The 24,717-nt window shown below is 36.1% G+C and overlaps 1 protein-coding gene across 1 annotated transcript in view; it reads left to right on the top strand.

Annotated features, from left to right (window-relative positions):
• Nucleotides 1–5,427: 5,427 nt before the first annotated feature.
• Nucleotides 5,428–24,717, top strand: part of LOC117291203 (cilia- and flagella-associated protein 65-like) — a 40,394-nt gene continuing 21,104 nt past the window's right edge. Inside the window, exons 1-15 of the mRNA XM_033772801.1 lie at nucleotides 5,428–5,539; nucleotides 9,497–9,764; nucleotides 10,223–10,361; nucleotides 11,278–11,408; nucleotides 12,519–12,718; nucleotides 13,738–13,883; nucleotides 14,505–14,618; nucleotides 15,588–15,696; nucleotides 16,745–16,860; nucleotides 18,393–18,542; nucleotides 19,372–19,500; nucleotides 20,721–20,879; nucleotides 22,164–22,382; nucleotides 23,681–23,734; nucleotides 24,287–24,424. Coding sequence (XP_033628692.1) covers nucleotides 9,547–9,764; nucleotides 10,223–10,361; nucleotides 11,278–11,408; nucleotides 12,519–12,718; nucleotides 13,738–13,883; nucleotides 14,505–14,618; nucleotides 15,588–15,696; nucleotides 16,745–16,860; nucleotides 18,393–18,542; nucleotides 19,372–19,500; nucleotides 20,721–20,879; nucleotides 22,164–22,382; nucleotides 23,681–23,734; nucleotides 24,287–24,424 — 2,022 coding nt within the window. The 5' untranslated portion in view covers nucleotides 5,428–5,539; nucleotides 9,497–9,546. The remainder of the gene's footprint in view (nucleotides 5,540–9,496; nucleotides 9,765–10,222; nucleotides 10,362–11,277; nucleotides 11,409–12,518; nucleotides 12,719–13,737; nucleotides 13,884–14,504; nucleotides 14,619–15,587; nucleotides 15,697–16,744; nucleotides 16,861–18,392; nucleotides 18,543–19,371; nucleotides 19,501–20,720; nucleotides 20,880–22,163; nucleotides 22,383–23,680; nucleotides 23,735–24,286; nucleotides 24,425–24,717) is intronic.

Here is a 24,717-nt window from a genome sequence, read left to right as displayed (position 1 = left end):
AGTATATATTATTTATACAGAAAGAGAGGTTATTGAAGTTATGAATTGTGAGACCCAATTATGTAGCACCTTATAAGGGTTGACAAGGTGCTACGGCACATTTAGCAGCCACATCCAGGAACACCGGGGCGAACCCCTTCTCTTTTCGATTAGTGCACTGGGTTCTTTTTACATGCGTTACACAACACATGGGACCAACGGCTTTACGTCCGACGAAGCAATGGTTAAGTGTCTTGCTTAAGATCACAATTGTCATGGCTGGGGATTCGAACCCACACTGTACAGAAACACCAGAGTTTGAATTTGGTGCTCTTAACTGCTCTGTCCTGACACTTCCATAACATTACTGGAGACCCATTACAGAGAGCTTCCCATATCGTACATATATGAACCACAAGGCGCGTTAATCCGGAGGTTGTTGGTTCGAATCTCAACCCCAAAAATCATTTTATTGTTTAAATATTTGTTTTTAAGCATTTAACCCAACTGTACCAGTACAAGCAAACGCCCTTTGGATTTGTCCCTATACATTGTACTCATGTCAGCTTCTAAGTATGAGCACAATACTTATCATGTGTTATTTATAGCGTTGTATCTCACCTTCAGGCTTGTTCAGTACAGGAAAGTCAAGATCGGAGGAAGGTTCTATGATTATTTTAATTATGCCACTGTGTAATAGTAATAAGTCTTGTACATACATCTACAAAATACTTATTTAACAATAGTTTTTGTTTTAGGAGAAATTATGAGTTTTATAGGACAAGTCTTTTCAGTGTTTTAATTAAATGTGGCAGCTTGTGATGTGGATAAAGGTACTTCTTGAACGCCTTAAGATATGATATAAATATTTGTAAATTTGGGATTAATTTTATTGGAGAAATGCCTTGATAAGTTTAGAGGATACGCCTTTAAAAACACAATCAATTATTTTAGGAAAAAATAGTAGTGTGTAGAAGTTAAATAACCGGATACGTTTTTAGCAACACAGGGTTTGAAGTCAGTATTGACAGGGTGTGGAAAGCCTCAGGATGTAACAACGCAGGGTTTGAAGTCAGTATTGACAGGGTGTGGAAAGCCTCGGGTGTGGAAAGCCTCGGGTGTGGAAAGCCTCGGGTGTGGAAAGCCTCGGGTGTGGAAAGCCTCAGGTGTGGAAAGCCTCAGGTGTGGAAAGCCTCAGGTGTGGAAAGCCTCAGGTGTGGAAAGCCTCAGGATGTAACAACGCTTTCAGGTCTTGTGGAAAGTCGCTCCGTTTTCAGAAAATTGAACTTTGACCCTGATGGTTGGTATCTTGTACCGAATCACTTGTGACAGCATAATCTGACCAATAATATCCATTTAAGAGGATGGCCCGATGCTGTCTCTATGTACGTTCTGTTTGTTTCTGGATTAGGGATATCTTGATCGGGAGAAGATCATTACAATTGCTGTAACGATCCAAATGTAGAAATAGATATAGAAATTGATTGTATGTATCTCTGGTATGAACCATGTCACATTGTTTACTAAAAGAGTGTCTCTTGGAGTTTTTCCAGGTCATTTCCTGGCAGGCAAGTGGTTACGTTGTACAATAATCTCTGCATATAATATCAAATGTGGTTGAAATAGCAGCTGACAGCCGAGTGAGTTTGGAGTTTTGGACCCTTTCTTCATATCAATAGCTGATGACAAAATAACACCCTACAGTCTTCATTAAAGGTATGATGGGTTTTTTGCGCACTGAGCAAGAATGTACAATTTGTGACTGCAGGAAGTCCTGACTTCGTTGCGCTTAGATAAACATGTGATGATATTTTCAATTGTCAATTTGTATCATAGTGTACTATCAAAATGCAAAGTGTCTTCCAAATCGGTGTCAATTATTGTAAATACAACATAGTTAGTGTCATCTTGTTGCCACGGCAGCATAGCAGACAGTTACCCTGGGAGGATGCGCTGTCATTTACCAGTCTACTCAAGTACCAGTTGCATAATTTTCATGGATGATAGAGGAACATAATGGTAAGCTGTGTCAAAGAATGAGTCCCCAATTGGGCATGACAACAAGTGATGTGAAGTAAAGATGTAATTCTCATGGTGTTACCTATGGAACGGTGTTCTATTCGTTGTATAATTTCAGCAAAAAAAATGCTGTTCCTTTTATTTGTTTTATCCTTACATGTATAGTTTTTAAAAGTTTATATAGTTTTTTTTATACCAATTGTTTCCAACATAATGTAAAGTTTACTAAGTAATCAAAGTACTTTATTATATTAAAAACTCTTCGTACTGTTCGTTAAAAAAAATGATGCATATTTTTATTTAAAAAAAAAATCTGAAAAAAATCCTTTTTATTATGTATGTTTGAAAATCTTATTAGTTCGTAAAAATGAAAAGTTATAATTACTTGGTAAACTGTTGCTGTATGATCTTGTAAATTGATGTGCTGGGTGTCTTAAAAGGCTGTGTTCGAAGGCGTTGAGGATTTGGCAATGACTTGAGTATTACCGTTGCTTTTGCAGTCAGAGGCCATAGCCAAAGTTATTCCGTTCCAACACTTCGTGAACACAAAAATATAAATTGAATTCTCTCAATTTCTTGTTGACACAAAGATAATTGCGGATTCCAGTTACACAGAGAAAACTAGATAAGCTTTTTATAATGCATGTAAAAAGCCAAAGTTATTATAATTATATACAAATACAGGTATCTTAATTAAGTTGGGATGGTAGACTTGGTTTTCAATCCAAACTAAGGCCATATCTGAGTTGACACCTACAGCTATGGCTAGAATTGACTGTTGCTAATGGTATTTCTAAGGATGCCCTACTTCAAGGCATGATGACACAATAATAATAATACAATATTGAAGTCTAATACAGTGCACGTATCTACCAAACGAGGTACTCAAGACGCTGGGTTTATACAAACTTTCAGAAAGCTAGGTTATTGCAGTGATGAATTCTGAGACCCAATTATGTAGCACCTTATAATGTAATAGAAGGTGCTACGCCACAGCCAAGAACACCGGGGCGAACCCCTTCTCTTTTCGATAAATCTTTTACATGGGTTACACAACACATAGGACCAACAGCTTTATGTCCCATCAGAAGGACGAAGCAATGGTTAAGTGTCTTGCTTAAGGACACAAGTGTCAAGGCTGGGGATGATCGATCCAGCCATTATGATAGCTATAGCTGTTGCTACCAATTCCGAATTGGCTTTAACCATCATCAGAGGCGCCTCAATAGTATCTCCTTCATCCAATGGATTCAAAGACAAAGAAAGTTACAGATAACTGTTTAGTTGTAATAACGACTGTCTTGTACCGATTGTAAATTTGCCAGTACAAGATTCATAAATTTAAAGATTTTAAAGTTGAAACTGCATAATATATGTAAAAAGTGTGATCAACATAAAAAATCTGGAAAGCATAAAGCAATGAATTACATCGGAGAGCCATAGTGGTTTTACATAATCATACATCACACCATGAGGATATATAGAAATAGTTTGAGAATATTCTGAGCTGAGCTGAAGAATATTTCTAGGGAATCCGTGCTTTTTCAACCTGTGTCCATAAAAAGAAAAAACAAAGTGGTATTTTTGTGAAAAAAACTATATACCATTATAATTGTTCTGTTCTAGATTTTAAAAGAGTAGATGTTGGATAGGATTTTGCCAGTGTTATTTTGTAATAATATTACAATCCACGCCATTAGCAATTTTTTTTGCCAAAATGTCCAAAGCTGTACCAGTCTTGATTCTAAGAGAATAAGGATACTGGAAGAAGTAATTTTGAAAACATTAGCATTATTGTACCTCATCTTGACTCTTGAGAGCCAATGAACTATTAGCAGCTGTATTGCTTAATTAAATAACCAGTGCTGTACCTTATCTTGATTCAAGGGAGGTAGCATGGTTTTACCAACAATGTACCAGTGCTTTGCCTTAACTTTGATTGCTGTACCTTATCTTGATTCAAGGGAGGTAGCATGGTTTTACCAACAATGTACCAGTGCTTTGCCTTAACTTTGATTGCTGTACCTTATCTTGATTCAAGGGAGGTAGCATGGTTTTTTACCAACAATGTACCAGTGCTTTGCCTTTAATCCTGTTAAGTGTGTATAATTTTATGTGTGGCACTTTTGATACAATTCATTCTCACACAGCTGGCTTCGGGTGTTTTACTGCTTTCGTTTGTTTGGGTTTCTAAGGATAGACGAGATATATTATTTATAACAACTTAGCTTTTATCAGAATTTACAAAATTGTATAGGTCTGTTTATTTGGTCAGACTAATTTTGTATCTCTCTAAAAATGTTTATGTTATTGCTTCAATTTTATTTCTCATGTTTATGAAGTTGGGTTGGTACTATGTCACAATTTAAGCATTTTCAGTATTCTTAACAAGTAGTGTATAACAAGTAGGACCAAACTCCACTGGAGGGATGTACTGAATGGAAGATGGATAGATAGATCACAATGAGTTGATATAATATAATTACATTGTCCCTGCTGGTCCAGAAGCTTTGCCCCAAACATCTTTAAGGCATATGTCTGGTCATGTTCATCTGCAAATTCTTTTGTTTCTGATTTGGGATGTAATTATTATTTATAGTTTGTAAATAGAGAGAGAGAAAGGTTTGTCACACATGTCATCAGCAACTCCAAAATAAAACCTGTTTGGATGTCCATCACCACTGTAGTAGTGTGTCTCCACGTTGTTTCATTTGGGCTGTTATAAAGACTTTTAAATTGGAATAATTGTTGTGCATAACCTAAAATAAAAGCAGTAACTTTCTCAATATTGTCAAAAAACTGCGCGGGCAAAACCTAGCAAGCTTCAGTTTAAAAAACATCTGATTCTAGTAATCCTACCTCGGCCAGGTGTGCAGCCAGCTTATTTAGTATTGTTGTTTTGTTTGTTTTTTTTTGGGGGGGGTGGTTTCCATCATCGGCGCTTATAGCGCTGCCTGGGGTAATTAGCAAAAATTCCGAACGGATGATGATCACCTGCCAGAAATTTACAAGAAATGAGATAAGAATTAAGAGAGGGATATACAATTATTTTCCGATTGCATGTTTTTCAAGAGGCTCATAGACTTAGTTTTTTTTTATAGAATGTTTGAATATAAGCATTTAGCATGAATTTATAAGCATTTAGCAAGGTGGTAACTTTCGGAATTTATTTAGTGTCGGACGAGAACGGGACTTGAATCAAGTCTAGCTGAACCGTGGCCGCCGCACGGGTAGACTTGATTCAAGTTCCATTCTCGTGTGAGAGGTCCCTAAGCTATCACTCAAACTACTATGAAACAGTAGTTTCCTGGGGATGGCACGGGATTGGGACTTGAGTCAAGTCTACCGCGCGGGGGGGGGGGGGGGGGGGGGGCGCAGCGCCATTTCAGCGCATGCTCATTATGCGCATGCCGCCTAGCAACACTGACGGACAGCAAGTTGAACAACAAGATGGCGGTGACTGAACTTTAGCTTTTGAGACGAACACAACACAGATATCAAAACAGAATTTCCAGTTGAAACATCAAATCGTTAGAAAAATGTAAGTTTAAATATAAATAATGTATCTATTTTACTCGTGAGAACACTACCACCGTCCCACGAACGAACACATTTTCTAAAAAGGCCTAGGCTAGCTGACACATCAATTAATCTTTCTAAGTTTCTGACTTGTTGAAAATGAACACTACACTGTTGTGTTAAATTGATGGATAAGTTTCCGTGGGACACTCGGCGGCCGAATCGGCCACCACAAACCCAGCACCTAGTCAATAAGCCAACATCCAAAGCCTGAATTAAGACTGTTGTTGTGATGCACCAAATTCAATAAATAAAGTATCATAGCGTCATACGTTATCGACCCTCATCATATCATACATAGTCAGCTGGTCAGTCATATGTTTTCGAACCCCAACTTTGATTCCCGTTTACCGCGAGATTGTGCAAGCTGCACCGGTGACAGAAGGGAAGCTATGCAGTTTACTCACAGTCTGTATTTTGGAAAAGTTTCCGTATGGCGCCACCACTTTTTCATTCGATATGAACTAATATAGTATCTTATTTACCTCAATTAGATAACCCTTTTTGTAAAAATTTGTGAAAAAGTGGTGGCGTCATACGGAAAGTTATCCTGTATTTTCATCAGGCTTAATCATGCAGAGAATAAAGTTTCCTGTCATTGGTTATGCCCAAACATTTATAAAATGATTGATTTTTGGTACAAATTACTAGTGTAGTGCATTATTATGCCAAAATTCAAAAGAGTCAAAGAAACATCACCAAACCTCGAAAGTTCAAAACAAAATTACTATCTGCTAGATTGAGTTTCATTCTGCTTTAGTCACTTGATGGATCACGTGAGGTGGTTACTATTTGGGATGCTATGGTGTGCCAAATATGGGGAAAAATTAAAATATTTTAAAGACAGTGGACACTATTGGTAATTGGGTCTGTCCGAAAGATAACTTTTTGGACTGTGACTGGGAGGGTACACAAAATCCAACATTTTTCCCTGTATTTTGTTTTGTACAATTCTCTGCTGATAGTGAGTGTGCTTACCAAACAGTATAACAAATGTCTTATTATTTAAGAAGTTACGCAGTTTTCTTTAAGACACAATTGTTTGTAACGAGGACAGACATTTTGTATTGGAATTGACTAGAAATGGATGACACAAATATTTAATTAATTGATTTACTCAAAGGTTAATTAAGTTAGACCCGTTGCCCAAATTTTTATGGTTATCTGTAAAAACCAAGAGTACCTTGATGTTTTTCAGCTGGTATGAATGTTTGTTTTTAACATGGACAGACATACTGTGACAAATATCTGTCCATGTTACAAACCTAATATCTTCAAGATAATTCTCTGTAGTTTCTTGAGTACCCACGCAGATGTCTTGGTTTTGCCTGGAAACATTCTTTGCAGGGACAGCATTGTAGGGGACAACATTTTTGGCAATCTTTTTATATTATTATGCCTTTCTCACCATTTATGTACGAAATGTCTGTCCAACATTCCCCTGTTACAAACACAATCATCTTGAAGATGATCCCCAGTTATTGCTAAGATACAGATAAATGTGTCTTGCTCTTTGCAAACAAAAACCTTGAAGTGATTTGGAATGTGCATGGGAAACAAGCTTGACAAAATTCTTCTTGTTTATTTTTGTCACCCATTTATAAAAAAAAAGTCACATCAAATGGTCCCATTAGTGTGGACAGACCCAATTGTCAAAGACTAGTCTTCACAGTTGGTGTATCTCAACATATGCATAAAATAACAAACCTGTGAAAATTTGAGCTCAATCGGTTGTCGAATTTGCGAGATAATAATGAAAGAAAAATAACCCTTGTCACACAAAGTGGTGTGCTTTCTGATGCTTGATTTCGAGACCTCAAATTCTAAACTTGAGGTCTCAAAATCATATTCGTGGAAAATTACTTCTTTCTCGAAAACTACGTCACTTCAGAGGTAGCTGTTTCTCACAATGTTTTATACCATCAACCTCTCCCCATTACTTGTCAAGAAAGGTTTTATGATGATAATTATTTTGAGTAATTACCAATAGTGTCCACTGCCTTTAAGTAAAAATGACAACAACAACAAATTTTTGATTAACTGCATACTGTAGTAAATTCTAATAAATATTAAGTCTACATTTAAGAGAAAATATCATAGATTGGTTTCTTATCTCCTGAAACCAAACCTTACTGGTCTGAATTGGGGGAAAACGAATTGTTATGAAGTGTGTGTGTTTCAAGGGGGGTGGGGTGTTTTACTTTCATGCCTTAAAATTATATTTCTGGATTATAATATAGTAGCCAACATGCCTTAGGACAAAAATGTAATTAAATTTGTTTAATTAATTGAATAATATTTTTGATTTATTTTGCACGCCATACTAGCTTCTGAATATTCAATAAAATACCAACCAATGAAAGGTGTGAAAACATATGACGTTGCTCCAATGTCGTGCATGCATAAGCACTGTTAATGGTCGACTGTCTCTCGCAACGTAAAACCAAAACTTTAAAAATGTCAACACACCATGAAGTGTAAGTGTTTTTGTTAAAAAATTGGATAGATGATTTGAAAAAAAAACATGTATTTCAGTTTTTGATTGTAAACAATTTTCCTGTTGTCCTACTGAAAACACATGACACCAGGATAGATTGTTAGGCAGTTTCACGCTTCTCAATCAAGCACAACAAATCCCGACGAGTGATTTTTTGACTGAGTTTCAAGACACAGAATCAAATGTTGAGTTCAGAAACTTCTGACAATATTCATTATTACTCTCTAATTATTGAATAAAAAACCCATAGCAGTGTTAAAAATTTACCACGCAGTGTTTTCATTTTTTTTACATTTCGTATTTATAATTTTGTGCATAGGCCCTAGGTGCCTATTTCATGTTTTTTTTAGTTTACAGTTGCCTGCATCATTTGGAATTTGATAGACCCTTGCTCTATTAAATGACTGTCAAATTATGTAAAATGGTGTTGTGTAACACTCTTTTCTATGAGTGTATCATGGCAAATTTGCTATGATTATGAATTGTCAGTAGGCCTACTACAAAAAGTTTATAAACTGAATATTTCTTTTTCAAAAATAATGTCACTCAACAAGGTTCAAGGAATCAAGTTAACAATTCTTAATAATTTTAATAGTAATACGTAGGATAGCAGTCTGGGAATTCTGGACACAAGGAACATTGTGAACGAATTTTCAGCTTCCTTTATTTAGTATATAAATATAATGGCAGACCTTAATACCCGTACTCTGTTGCATTGTATGCAACAGAGGAGTCCAACCTGAGCTAGTTCTGCATGTAGTCCTACCGAAGTAGACCTTAGGTCGATTTCACATGAAGCATTAGGACTAGTCCTGGAGATATGAAAAACGCATGGCTAGTCCTAAGTTAGGTAGTCCTAAGTTAGGACTAGTAACTCGTCCTAACTCGAGATAAGACTAGTCTTAACTCTTTGTGAAATCAACCCAAGTCACTTAAGTTCGTTCTGCCATCGTTTCAACAAACCTCATTATAGGTTATATGTATGTTTAAATTTAGAACTTTTTGCTTTTCATATATACACATTTACAATTCTTTTTGAAACAGGATCTTGCCAAAATTAGGCTTGCTCTGTTCTGGTTCTAGTGAATTACTGCACAATCTCCACATATCGGGACTTTATGCTTTGTATTCCCAGTGAGCTTGTGGTTGTTCAAGAAAATTCACTGTGCGAAAACAAATGTTTTGCCAAAATTGATGAACTCTCACTCGACACCGCATTCAGAATCCTCAATTGGCATTGCATGTTGACATAGGTGCAAGCCTGTACATGTATACTGGTAACTGTTTTGAAGCATTTGCTCTCAATTGTTTTTGTCATCCAATAGCCATCATGTGCATTCTTACTTTTCATCTGGTAACTTCTGCTGTTGCCTGAAAAAATGTGAACCTTAGTATCAAATGTTCTTTCTTTTTATTTAATAGGTTGTATTCTTAGATCTCCAAAGACATTAGTTGGAAGTGTAGTTGTCACCATGCCAGTCGCTGTTTGCAACCACTCCAGTCATGGACTGGCTTCAGGCCATCGTAGTGCGGCTGTTCATCAACAAAAATTGAACAAACACAAAATGAAACATTGTGGAATTGAGGTAGTCAAAGGACTAACATGGAAAGGTTGGGAACCTGGTGGGGAGTACACAAAAAATGTTGTGCTGAAAAATGTCAATGTCAAGACACAGAAGCTGAAATTTAGGTAACTATAAAGTATTAACCAGTTAATTCGCTTTAAGTTAAACAATAAAACAAACAAATCTAGCTATTAATTTTGTTGATGTCTATGAAACTCAAAGACATGCTGTCATTGACCTTTGCTAGTGCCTTCTCATATTATTTTCTCAAAAATCATAAAATCCTGGGGAAAAGATTGTGTTGGCAAGTGTTTTAAAAGGAAGCTCTGAACAATAATACTGCCGATGGGCACGGAAAATCTCTCAGAATACCAACCCAAAATGGTTAATAGGAAGTTTACAGGGTGCTGTGGCGCAATTTTCTGCCAATCCAGCCACGAAGACCGGGGCGAACCACTTCTCTTTTTGATAAGTGCACTGGGTTCTTTTACCTGCGTACACAATACAAAGAACTATCCCCAGCTATTTTCACATTCTGTTATTGTAGTATTGAATGTATGTCATTGTTTTATTTCTTTGCCAGTTCTCCTTGCACACGATTCTTCTCCACCTTGTATCCTGAACCTATTGTTCTAAGTGCTGGAACCAGCTACAGTCTACCAATCACTTTCCGTCCATTGGAAAAGAGTCTCTACGAAGACAAAATTGAGTTCCAGACAAAAGTAAGATACATATTTAGATTTTTAGTCACAAAGAGAGAAATTTGCTGAGTTTGCAAATTTATCAGTAATAACAGTTTTGTGACGTATGGGTATACAGTGGGGTGGGAGGCATAGGCTTTGTTTGCCCAATTATCATTTTTGTCCGTAACTTTTTATTGTTACATAATTTATGATCTTCTCCAAATATTCAAAACGATTATCTCATGCCAAGTCACTACTTATTCCAGCTTCAAATCCCATTTGAAAATTTATTTTTTAGCTTAACCAGCTCATTGAAATCTTGATTCTGCATCTCTCCTGCGCCAGGAGTGTCTTTTAGACAGATATGGCGCATTATAAATTGCCACTATTATAATTGTATTGTAAACAAGCCGGTTGTTATTAGGGTTCAGCTGTTACCATGACAACTGTTTGACCGTTTTAACAGATGCTTGATTTCGGGACCTCAAAATCTAATTATGAGGTTTTGAAATCAAATTCAAATAGTTTAGTGGAAAATTACTTCTTTCTCAAAAACTACACTACTTCAAAGGGAGCCGTTTCTCAAAATGTTTTTATACTATCAACAGTTCTCCATTGCTTGCTACCAAGTAAGTTTTATGCTAATAATTATTTTGAGTAATAACCAATAGTGTCCAGTGCCTTTAAAGCAATTTAAGCATTCTTGAGCCTGGCCCATGGTGACCATATTTTTTTACCCGGCACTTTTAAAGTAATAGCTTTGCGTCATATAGGCCTAGTTATAATAGTAATAATAATATATTTGATTTATATAGCGCCTAACATCAGATTTTTAAGTTTATATTTTGTCTCTGATTGGAGACCAGTGGTTGCCATTGGGCCACCCCGTTCACAAAAGAAAGGAAAAAGTGAAATAAATAAATAAATAAAAACAAGTATTATTGTTATGTTTTAGGATGGTGTGTTTGACATCCCAATACGTGCTGTATTGCCTCAACATGATCTCTCATTGCCACAACACCTTGATTTTGGGATGTGTACATCAATGTTCAATGTCCAAATGACATTTGAACTTATTAACACAAGGTAAGTTTTATCCACACAGAATAATTAATGCTTAACAAATAAAAAATGAATGGCCCCCATAGGCATACTTTAAAATTTATTTCTCACACATTTTCGTTCATAATTTCCCCCTGAAATTGTGTTCAATTTGGGCAGCATTATTCCAATTTAATCTTTAACTGTTAGTTTTATTTTAATGATTTATATAGAAATTGCTTAGATTTAAACTTTTACCCTTCCATTTAAATTGTTTTTTTTCTCTGTCAAAATGTGTTTTAGGTTTTTGTGCTTAATTTGTTTTGACAACAGTTTATGTCTTGGTAGTATGTTCAACAGCTCTTCCACAACAAATATTTGTCATTTAGCCTTCGAGAAAGACTCTGCTAGGGTCGAAACGTCAGGCCACTATTACTATTTTTTGCACAAATGTTTCTTCTTAAAGGCAGTGGACACTGTTGGTAATTACTCAAAATAATTATTAGCATAAAACTTTACTTGGTAATGAGTAATGGGGAGAGGTTGATGGTATAAAACATTGTGAGAAAAGGCTCTCTCTGAAGTGCCATAGTTTTCGAGAAAGAAGTATTTTTCCACGAATTTGATTTCGAGACCTCAAGTTTTAGAATTTGAGGTTTCGAAATCAACCATCTAAAAGCAAACAACTTCGTGTGACAAGGGTGTTTTTTCTTTCATTATTATCTCGCAACTGCGACGATCGATTGAGCTCCAATTTTCACAGGTTTGTTATTTTATGCATGTTGAGCTACACCAAGTGATAAGACTGGTCTTTGATAATTACCAATAGTGTCCACTGTCTTTAAGTACTTTTTTCCCAACTGTATACAGACTAATCCTGGTAAAAAATATTCAAATTCTCCTTGATAATTCTCACTTACCGCTTGGTCTATTAACTCAATTCACCGGCTGACATTATCGCTCATGGAATCTTGGTTTGGCCATTTTGCTACCAGATTTTGGTAATCAGATTTCCTGCGTGTTTTTGTGATGTGTGTATCTTAGGCAAGGCATGGTGGTGAGATGTGCACCAAATCTGTACACATGCAATGTTACTCTCAGAGAACATGGACAGACTGTGACATTAATACATTTTAATTTGTTTTCTTTATTCAGTGAATTGGAAACTCGCTTTATGTGGTTAGTGTCCCATCCGTTTGTACTTGAACCACCAGCAGGAACTCTGTCTCCAAAATCTAAGTGCAGTATCTTAGCTACTTTTAAACCAACTGCTGCTAGGGTATATGAAATGGTGGGAGAGTGTCACTTTGGTGAGGATTTAACACACAAGAAATCACTGCGATTGGAGGGTATTGGTAAGTGCATGTGCTTTACTATTAAAGGCACTAGACAATATTGGTTGTTACTCAAAACAATTATTAGCATAAAAACTTACTTGGTAACAAGCAATGGAGAGCTGTTGATAGTATAAAACTATAGGAAGTACCGTAGTTTTCGGGAAAGAAGTAATTTTCCACAAATTTGGTTTCGAGACCTCAGAATTAGATTTTGAGGTCACGAAATCAAGCATCTGAAAGCACACAACTTTGTGCAACAAGGGTGTTTTTTCTTCCATTGTTATCTCGCAACTTTAATAATAATAATAATAATAATAATTGTGGCTTCTTATAAAGCGCACTTTAACAACCAATTGAGTTCAAATTTTCATGTTTTTTTTTGTGTGTGCATATGTTGAGATACACCAAGTGAGAAGACTGGTCTTTGACAATTACCAATAGTGTCCATTGTCTTTAAGCACTTTAAAATAACTTGACCATCAACAACTTTGGATATTTAAAATGGAAGTACAGCTTCTTTCAAACTATCCTTGCTCCCAAATAGATGTCATGGTTATTTATTGGAAACATTGCCAAGCCTTCCAGCAAGATGTGGCTTGGTCATTGAGCCATTGACTACAATGCTACCTACAGAAAAATACGAGAACAATCCGCTTTAATGTGATTTATTGAAAAAACATGTTTAAAAATCAATATTTTATTCACCTTTGCGACCTTCGACCCCTCGCATTGGCTTTTATTTGTTTTTTTAAAGTAATTTCATTAGACATCCAGCAACGCATTTATCACAAATAATAGATGAATAGGAGATGACTAAGAAATGTTCAGTTTTAGATGTGGTAGGAAAACCCAAATTGGAAGAAACCATGCAATCAGGTAGGGAATGAAAACCCAATCCGGGCTTCGGTCTGAGTTGGGATTCGAGCCGGGGTCTTATTTGCAAATTTTGGGCCCTCTTATGTAAGCAGCTAAACAATGAGAATTCAATGTAATTTCAAGCTGATTAAATTGCAAGCCTTTGAATGATCTATTTGTAGGTAAATATCCTCATTTGTTGGTGAGTGCAGCAGGTTCTATTCCTCAAGCCAGTGATAGTCTTTCTATGGAGAGTGTCATATCATTTGGTGCTACTCCAATTGGTTCAACTGTGCAGAGAGTGCTACAACTCTATAATCTATCACCTGTAAGTATGTCAACATTGCATGCATGCAATGTTTTCTTCAATGGTGCACTTTAAAGGCACTGGACACTGTTAAATACTCAAAAATAATTGTTTAAAAAAACTTACTTGTTTACGATCAATGGAGAGATGTTGATGGTATGAAACGTTGTGAGAAACAGCTCTTTCTGAAGTAATGTAGTTTCTGGGAAAGAAGTAATTTTCCACTAGCTATTTGAATTTGATTTCAAGACCTCAGAATAAGATTTTGTGGTCTCGAAATCAAGCATCTGAAAGCACTCAACTTCATGTGACAAGGGTGTTTTTCTCTCCCAGTTTTATCTTGCAACTTCAACGACCAATTGAGCTCAAATTTTCAGAGGTTTGTTATTTTATGCATATGTTGAGATACAACAAGTGAGAAGACTGGTCTTTGACAATTACCAAAGGTGTCCAGTGTCTTTCACAGTTTTGGTTTTAAAGTCTTCATAATTTCTGCTTTACAATAAAGTCTGGTTTGTAAATGGCTTTGCTGTTGTAGGCGCTGATCTGTATGCAAGTTGTGTTAGATATTATACAACTGTTTGAACAAAAAATTGTTTTACTGTCTCCACCAAATTACCTAAAATTGTGATATATTTTCAGGTGATAACACCCTTCACAATTGAGCATCCTACATCGGAAACACGCATTGATACTGTTTTCAGTTGCAGTGAGATGAGTGGAAGTGCTGGACCAGAAAGTCTTCTACAGATTCCAGTAAGTTGTGGTTTGTACCGTCTGTGACATAATGTAGTGTCTACACTTGTGCGTGCAATATTTTTCTTTGTTTATTTGTTTTTTTCATTACCAACCGTTAGAGATGCAACTGTTTCAAAATCCATCAGTGACATAAATTGTTTCATATGAACATCAAAATAAATCAACCAATCTATAGTCCAACAACCCTCAAACTAATCAGACCAATAGTTCCGTATCTAGGTTACAAAATAACCCAGTTGGATGTCAACAATCCCAGGGCACATTTTTTGCTCCATGATGATCTTTCACTTAAAACAATCTAGTGTACTGTACATTTGCTCATTGTCATTGCCATCCTGTTACATGGTTCACACACAGAGCGTTGTTTTCGATTAGCAAAACACCAATAAAAAAATTTAAAAAACGCATAAAAAACATCTCCTTTCACAGTCTGAATGATAGAGGGCGTTATAAGTAGAAATGCTCCATGATGATCTTACACTTATTTAATTTATCCTCATAGAGGCTTTCTTTGTAAATTCTGAAAAGTGGATTGGAGAGAGTAGAACATGTTGGGTTTATACTTCACTATTTCATCTAATACATTCTTCATCAGACTGGATTGATAGATAAGTTGCAGTAGACGCCATCTTTGCGAGCAAATTGCATTTTGGCTTGCAAGCGCTTCAAGCGCTCAGTTTATAAACGCAACCACGCTGTTTACTAACCAATCAGGCAACGAGTCTTGTGGAATTTGCACGTGCTGCATGCCGTTCTCGCGCAAAACGCATGGCTACAGTATGTGTTCCAAATTGCCCGTAAAATTGGCCGATTTACATCATGTGGGAATTTTCTATTCAAATTGCAACGAAGTTAAACAATAACGCAATCTCTATTCGTCACTTCTTCAAATCTTCTTCATTCTTATCTAAGTACAACTTATCCACTCTTCCTGAAAATAACTGTTTCTTTGTTTTGATTATTCAGGTAACTTTTCAACCACAAACTGTTAATGAAGAAAGTGTTGATTACCTTCATGTGCATCCTGTGGGAAAGGTCAGCAAAATGGTGGTTAAGCTTGTAGGCAAGTGTACAGGTAAGTACGCGTTTTTATTGTTGATTGTCACAATAATTATTACCTTTCTTTAAGAGTGGCTTTTGGGTTTAAAAACTTTTTTTTATGAACTATGCTTAAAAGTTTAAATAAGATGGCGATTAGCTTTTGACAACACATGCCTAACCGAACACTCAACCATCAGAACACTCTCATCTGCCGACAACCGGACTTTCTCCTGTGTTGCTCCCCGAATTTGGAACAACCTCCCTGTACGCATCAGAAATTGTAACTCTCAAAACTCATCCAAACTTATTTGTATCTGATGTAATAAGTTGTAGTTTTGTTCCTTTGGGTTTGCTCTTTTCAGCGCTTTGATCTTGATGTAAAGGCGCTTTACAAATATTGTATTGTATTGTACAATACATGTAAATGGCAGAAACAATTTTGGAGAAAAAAGGGATACAAATTGTTTAAAATCTAAGACTTTTGTCTCTAAACTTGACAGTCATTGTTTTTGAGGGGACTTGTTGTAATGTTTAGTTGCAGCTAAAGAAAACCTCTCAAATTATGTATATATATACATGTACAGACAGCGCAGTATAGCTCAAGTGTTTTAAAATGCCGTATAGATTGATTTTAAACTGGCGGTGTAGTTAGTGAAAGTAGACAAATGCTAATTAAAATATTGTTCAAGGTTATTAATTAGCGATTCATAGCTTTTCTAGACTCCTCCCTGGGGTTGGTTATAGTGCAGATATAATGTCAAACTCTGGATACTTTATGATATTACACATGATTGAACTTTCCATACATTTTTTCGAACAACCCTGAACAAAGATATTGACAAAATAGGGACACCGCCAATATAGGGCTAGATAGCTCAGTTGGTGAACGCCGGCATGTTAATCCGAAGGTCATTTCGAATCCCACTCTAGTCAATTCTTTGTAAAAGCCCCCAAATAATTTTTTAATTCAATATGTTTATCGTCCCTTTCTTTTGATGTTGGTTGTTAGTTTAAAAATTACTAGCTCAAATATTTCAACAAACCATACATTGTTGTTTGACTGGTGAATGTTGATATTACAGGTCCTGAGGTGACCCTTGGTAGCAAAGTTTTAAATTATGGCTTGATTACTGCCGGCCAATCAGCCACAAGGACTGTAGAGATCATAAACAAGTCCAATGTAGCAGCAGTGTTTAAGGTAAGCAGGGTCACTCTTCATCAGTGTCCAATTATTATGGTATTAATAACTCCCTCCAGGGCAGTGAAGTTAACAACAAGAAGTCCCCTTAAAGGTAGTGGACACTATTAGTAATTACTCAAAATAATTATTATCATAAAACCTTTTTTGAATACGAGTAATGGGGAGAAGTTGATAGTATAACACATTGTGAGAAACAGCTCCCTCTGAAGTGACGTAGTTTTTCAAGAAAGAAGTAATTTTGCACAAATTTAATTTCAAGACCTCAGATTTAGAATTTGAGGTCTCGAAATCAAGCATCTGAAAGCACACAACATCCTGTGACCATGGTGCGACAAGGGTGTTTTTTTCTTTCATTAATATCTCGCAACTTCGACGGCCGATTGGCTCAAATTTTCTTAGGTTTGTAATTTTATGCATATGTTGAGCTACACAAACTGTGAAGAGTAGTCTTTGACAATTACCAATAGTGTCCAGTGTCTTAATCCATTAAAGACCTGCTTGAACGAATGTGTTAAGTCGTAAACTTTGCTGAAATTCACTTAAAATGCTTTCAAAGAATAGGGAAATCGAGTCATATGACTATAAAAAGATTTCAATTGTGTAAAAAAAACAATCATTTTGAATGCCCTTATATAGGGCTTTTTTGAGAGATTTGCGAAAAGCCCTGTTACGTAATCACTCTCAAAACGTCATCTCTGGGAGCTCCAATTTGTAAAGCCGCTTTGTTGCAGCGTAGAGGCATAACAAAGCAAGCTCCCAGAGATGACGTCAGCGGCATTGTCCTTTGACGCGCGCTCTCAACGGCAGTGTTTTTAGTTTTTCAAAACCATTCGGTTGGGGCCTGATTTTTTAATAGATAATTACGAAAAATTCAGAAGTGTACACATATCAAAATTACATTAAAATGGTGAACAAGGGCATTATAAACAAGTTAAAATACCATTTTTGTTGAAAACATTCCGCTCAGGTAGCTGTTTAAGTAAAAAATAGTAGTCCTGGCTGGTTTGATACTCCCCCCCCCCAGGTAGTACAAAATAAGCAGCATTTTTTAGAACTAAGAAGTCTCCCAATTTCCAAAATCTAGTCTATGACAGTGAAATCAATAGTAAGTCAAGAAGAAATCTACATAGCAAAGTAGATATATGTATGTAACCACAAACTAAATATATATTCATAGTACTGTTTGGAGAAAGGAGACAAATACCTTGTTAGAATTTTAAACCTTCCTATTTCCACAGCAAAGTAGATATATGTATGTAACCACAAACTAAATATATATTCATAGTACTGTTTGGAGAAAGGAGACAAATACCTTGTATGTACCTTATATATGTATGTAACCGCAAACTAAATATATATTCATAGTACTGTTTGGAGAAAGGAGACAAATACCTTGTTAGAATTTTAAACCTTCCTATTTCCACCATTTTGTGTGTTTTCTCCTTCCATTGTAGAACTGTATAAACTGACAGTTTAACTGCAAGTGTTGCAGCCGAGTTATTACTTGTCAATTGTTGTTTGTTTCTTAGTTTATGACTGATAGCAGTGAGAGTATATTTAAGTTTGGAGTTGAGAGCTGCAAGTTGGAACCCAATACCACCCAGACCATCATTGTACTCTTCACGCCAACCGTTCCCATAAACTACTACCGCAGAGTCACATGTGTTGTTCAAAACCAGGTCAGTTCATTGTTTTTTACCCTGTTTCCAATTAAAATTCATTTTACGTAGACAGCAAGCTACAATGACCTACAGAATTTAAATCAAATAATTGTTTTCAGGGATGGCTTATTTTAACCTCAAAGCAAAAGGTCTTAAATTTGTAATCATACACATGTAATAAAGTATCAAAATCAAACAGACGGCCAAGTTGCTTGTAAACATGTGAGTTATCTTTAAAGGGACACGTTGCCTTGTGTCGGGGGAGTTGGTAAATGAAAAGAGTAAATCTTAATTAAAGTCAAACAGTGTTGGAGTGTCACTGAATGGGACAGCGCCGTCACTTTTCAATCATTTTAATCAGCTCAGTTGGTAGGACACCGACACGTTAATTGGTTTTTGGTCCCACTCTAGTCACGTTTTCTTTGTTCAACCCCAAAAATCATTCTTATTGTTGGTTACTTTTACCTGTCATCTTCAATTTGATGTTAACCAACTTCACATAATTTACATAGGTCTGTTATGTGAAACTTCTGCCACTTTTCATTGAGTGTGACTGATTGATGTATATGTTATTATTGTATCAGGGATTTCAGCTTGTCCCTTTAAGTCCACTGTACAGTGATTTTCACCAACTATTTTGTCTTGCCTCATTTCTTCAACGCCTCATCTCTTCAAACAGATATCTTAAAAGAAAGCTAAAAGCAACAAGTTTTGATAGTAGTATGACTGATGCAGACACTTTCGAATGTTTATGCGGCTGTTTTTTGAGGAGTCGGTAGTAAACTAAAAAGATGTCGTCTGTAAAAATGATGTTGTGAAATTGTTTGCATTATTACTGTTTATGCAGGATCCCCTGTTTGTAGACCTGATTGGAACCTGTCATACAGAACTCATCAAGCCAGCTGTTTTACAACCCAAGCATTTAGAGAAGTACAATGAACATGAGGCTAGAGGGTTCTCAGTATTCCCACCTGAGGTTAGTACTCACTTTATCCAAGTCATACATGTTGGGTGCGTTCCATTAGCTTCCCGGGGTCATTCCTGATCTACCCCCGGTACAATCAAATAGCTTTGACGTCATTCCAGGGGCTCACCCGGTCAGCCCTCAGTGCCCTGCTTGTGGAACAGGTCACTTTGGGGCTGGTCCCAGGTGCACAGAGGAGACGTCACCACGAGAGGGGGCGAGTGATCTATTGATTAGCTCTTGTCAGGGCATCACCCGAATGAGCACCGCGGGGTTGACACATGGAAGCTAATCGAATCTAAAGTGTGCATGTGTAACATTCCAATTTTTTGTGCGTTATCACAGTGAGTTTTCCAACGGCATGTGAAGTAATTTCCTCAACAGTAATGGATTTAAACCTTATAAAAAGATGGAAAGTATTGAACCTCATGCAATGTCTGATGTTAAGTTTCAGCAGATTGAACGATTCTGATCTTCAAGCATTTATTGAGACACACCTGGCCCAATTTCATTGAGCTGCTAAGCACAAAAATTTGCTTAGCATGAAATTTTTGCCTTCATAAAAACGGGATTACCAACCAAATTTCCACGTGATTTTCAGGATAAGCAAACGACAGCTGAATACCAGTAACAAGCAATATGCAACAAATGGAAATTTGGTTGGTAGTCCTGTTTTTTTCAAGGAAGAAATTTCATGCTAAGCAAATTTTTGTGCTAAGCACCTCTATGAAATTGGGCCCTGTACTCCATTGTTGACCGGTCCAATTATAATGGAGAATTCATCATACTGAGTGCGCACTTTACAAAATTCCCCAATAATATTTTATTGGGTTTTGTTGTCCTTATTTAGACGGCATACATTATTTATTTTTTAAGTGAAAAAAACTGTTCTTCCAAGGTCAATTTTTGTTAGAAAGAGAAAAAGGTATTTTTTAGGACAGAACAATAATTAAGGTAAAAATAACAAAATGATAAGATGGTACTTTTGACAGACTACAAAAATGGCCATGCAGGAAAAGAGCTTTATTATTATAAATATTAAAATTTTAAAAGCATCCGAATTTGTTCTTTCCCTGACTCACTGTGTAAAAGTCGTTGATTGAGCCCTGTTCTGGGGCTACAACTATTCTTTACCTCAATCATTGGTTGAGTTCTACTCATACCCTGATGATTTCGTTTTGATGATGGTTTTAATAGAATTGTTCATGTTTATAACTTTGCTTGTTTCTTAGCAACTGAACGAGATGTTAAAGGAAGGCAAACTACAGTTAGATGAGGCAGGATACTTGGTTCACAAACAGGCTGAGTCCATGGAGAGATATCTAAAGCCACAGTCTTCACAACTACCAATGGCTCAATATTTCAATGATGGATATTATGGTCTCACTGATGTAAGTTGGTTCCAATCCCACTCTAGTCAATTTTTCTTTGTTCTACACCCAAAATCATTTACCCAGTCAGTTTCCCTTGTGGTTTATATTGATATCTGAAACAAAAAGTTGCATCCCCTTAAGGTGATCCCCTGGCTGCCGCTTCCCAGGTTGTATCTTAATTTGGGTGTGATTTCTGGCTACACGGCAGTTAGCGGTTGTATGGCTTCTGACTGGCACCCCCGAACAAAGATATTGACAAAATAGGCACACCGCCAACATAGGGCTAGATAGCTCAGTTGGTAGAGCACCGGGACGTTAATCCGGAGGTCGTTGGTTCTTGTCAATTTTCTTTGTTCAACCCCAAAAATGAAGTAAGTTTAATAACACTCTTACTAATCACAGAATAATCTCTCTGTCAAGTCTCTTTAATTTTAAAAAGGAACATACTGTTTTGTCAAAGGAAAACATTAAAGTCAGGAAAAGACAATTGAAACAACATGATTTAGGAATGATTGATAAAGGTTGTTTAGTAATCTTTGACAAAAAGACCTACATTTCTTGATGAACTCATTACAGATTATCTGAAAAGGTTAATATGTATTGTTATAACTGCCAATGCTAAATCATGTCCAGAAATCTGTTATGAAACTGTACTGTTTGCCACAATGCATACTATTGTTTCTTTGTGATAGGCAATTGTGGATGATGGGTCTCATAGGTGCTGACACATTTGTATGTTTGTTTATCTACAAAAATATGACACAACAAAAGCATTTGGATTGGAAAGTAATTTTATGGGTAATGACAAGTTTTTGTTTCAACCCAAAGGGTCTGGGTACTTTTTTTCTAACACAAAACACAAGGTCCTTATGTTTACATTAAACTTATGTAGTTTGAAGATAATGATAGTAGAAAGCTTCCCTTGAAATATTACTTGCTGAGGTGCTGTAGTTTTTGAGAATTGAGTAAAACAATGTCACGCAAATAATTTTCGTCTCAGTTTTAGCATGTAAAAACGTATTTCAGTTATGGTATGTTATGGTATAAAAACCATAACTGGTTAATACAGTTTTACATGGTAAAATAATTTTTGTCTCACTGACACGAAAATTATTTTGTGACTTGTTTTACTCATTTTTTAAAAACTACAGCAGCTCAGTAAGTATCATTTTTAAGAGAAGCTTTCTACTATCATTATCTTCAAACCGTTAAGTTTAATGTAAATCTGTGGACATTTTGTTTTGTGTTCCAAAAAGTACCCAAATCCTTTAAGCAGCTTGTATTTCTCTTCCCCTTTTCCAGAAAACCCAGCATGTCAGTATTGATACTATCGAGGTTGACTTTGGTTGTTGTGTCAATTTGAAGCACATTGAGACTAAGACAGTCAATGTAACCAACCATACCAAGGGTAAAATAACAGTCACATGGATGACTGATGAAAGTCATGTGTACTCTATCACACCAGTGACATGTGACATCCCACCTCTTAAGATGACATCATTCAGAGTCACATTCAAACCGGTAAGGAATGTTGTTAAGATTGACTTCAAGACACTGGACACCTTTGGTAACTGTCAAAGACCAGTCTTCTCACTTGGTCATGTTGGTATACCTCAACATATGCATCAAATAACAAACCTGTGAACATTTGAACTCAATTCGTCGTCCAAGTTGCGAGATAATAGTGGAAGAAAAAACACCCTTGTCACTCGAAGTTGTGTGCTTTCAGATGCTTGATTTTGGGACCTCAAAATCTAATTCTGAGGTCTCTAAATCAAATTCAAATGTTTTAGTGGAAAATTACTTCTTTCTCGAATACTACATGTAAGTTACTTCAGATGGAGCTGTTTCTCGCAATATTTTATACTATCAACACCTCTCCATTGCTTGTTACCAACTAAGTTTACCAATTATGTTGAGTAATTACCAATATAATAGTGTTACAGTCTTTGTATTTAAGTTTTACTCATAAGGTATATGTAAACTCAATTAGATAAGTATGCAAGTTATGTAGTTAGAAATTTAGTTCATCAATTCAAAGACTACTACGAGAGTTGAACATGTTTATGACTAGAGTTGCCATCAAGTATAGATTTCCTGTTTTATTGGCTATTCTTATGAAATAAATAGTTGTTTCCAGTACAATCTTGACAATCAGCAAGCCATATTGAAAGACACGCCATGAGCCTTTTTGAGGTATGGCGGACGTGATAGGAGTGTACTGTTTGGTTTGGGTGTATACACACAGCTTTACCCAAACCTTATAGTGTTGTAGCATTGTGTCTGCCATATCTCAAAAACGCTTATGAGCATTATAGTTCGTGATTTGCATCAATCTAAAATGAAAAGCTAGTTGAATGACTTTCCTATGAGATCAGATACCTGTAGGAGCCATTGTTTAGGATGGAATAGGTTGTGCAAGTTTCATGCATGTTCAAACCTCTGGGACCAAGTTATTCCCAATCGTGTTGAGTTTTACGTGGTCACAATTTTGTTTCTAAAAATACTTGAGTTTGACGTAGGTCATGGCTAGAAAACTTATATCATATTAATGGCTAAGACAAATTTAGCCATGAAATATATGAAAGTAAAAAGTTGTAACAAATCAACAAAGAAAACCTGGGAGTAGGAATTGACATCTGGTTTCGAGTTACTTGTAAAAAACAATTGTGTACAAAACCAACGGACGCTGTTTCCAAGAGTCCAAATCAATAGGGACAACATGAGGTACCTGATTACAGGTGTTTACACACTGTGACCCTGCATTTTCTATACTTGACTTCAGTTGTGTATTGTTAACTATGTCTTGTTCTTTGCAGGGAGTTCCAAATCAGTTTTTTGCTGCTGAACTTGAAGGATTTGCATTCTACAAGGTAATCCTTAGCATGGTCTTGTTTTTAAAGATTTTAAACATCTAATGTTTGGATGGTAGGATGTTGATATTTTGTATTTATTTGAACAGCTAAAATTCAATTCAAAAGATAAAAATTTAAAAATTTACATGTCTAAACATTGAAGAAAGCTCTAAAACGGAACACTAACCTAGATTTACTAATACAATTTTCAGATATTGGGATACCCAATCTGTCTCAGATTCAAACTTGGGAGAATAAAAACATATGTCTTTTTACATAATCACTTTTAATTTAAAGTGAAATGTTTCTCCAAACGGTTAATATTATTAAAAGCTGCTGTAGGCTTCTTTTCAAAGGTTTTTATTGCCTGTTATTTTAAGAGTGAACGCTATACCTTCCCTTTTAGTGAAAGATATTTGACATAGTACTATTAACTTGTCCTATTATTGCCTTATAACAGTATGGTTTTTAATAAAACTTTTTTTTTAAAGACCACTTTGTTTTCCTAGCAGAGTTTATTGCCTGTGTTGCTTATTAATCTACTGAATTGTTGTGTATGTTTTTGAATAGAGTATGCGTGATTATAGATTAGTACAAGATGAGACCTTTAGCCCACCATGGTGCTTGACTGTATCTACTGTTGGACATACCTTCCAGCCAGGAAATCAAACCTTCCTACCTAAGATGTCCTTTGATACCAACAGAGTGGTAAGACATCATTTCTTATTGACACCTTCAACATGGTCAAAGACATACCATGTAATGTTTAGAATTTTAAAGGATAGCTGTAGGTAATACTATAAGTTATCACTCAAGCGAAGTGGAATACATAAAGATATAGTGCTTCTGCGTCCCATATCCAACGAGGCCGAAGGCTATATTTTTCCATATTCCATGAGCGGGCGTGTTATAACGAATGTATCTTCCAGTCTCACGTGCAACGCGCAAAGTTTAAAATTTCAGAATCTTATTTCGCGATAAACAGCATGCACGTACAAAAA

The sequence above is a fragment of the Asterias rubens genome, chromosome 6 (assembly GCF_902459465.1).
Source record: "Asterias rubens chromosome 6, eAstRub1.3, whole genome shotgun sequence".
Classification (NCBI taxonomy): Eukaryota; Metazoa; Echinodermata; class Asteroidea; order Forcipulatida; family Asteriidae; genus Asterias; species Asterias rubens.
The sequence above is the reverse complement of the archived record's forward strand: the minus strand, read 5'-3'. Positions and strand labels throughout refer to the sequence as shown.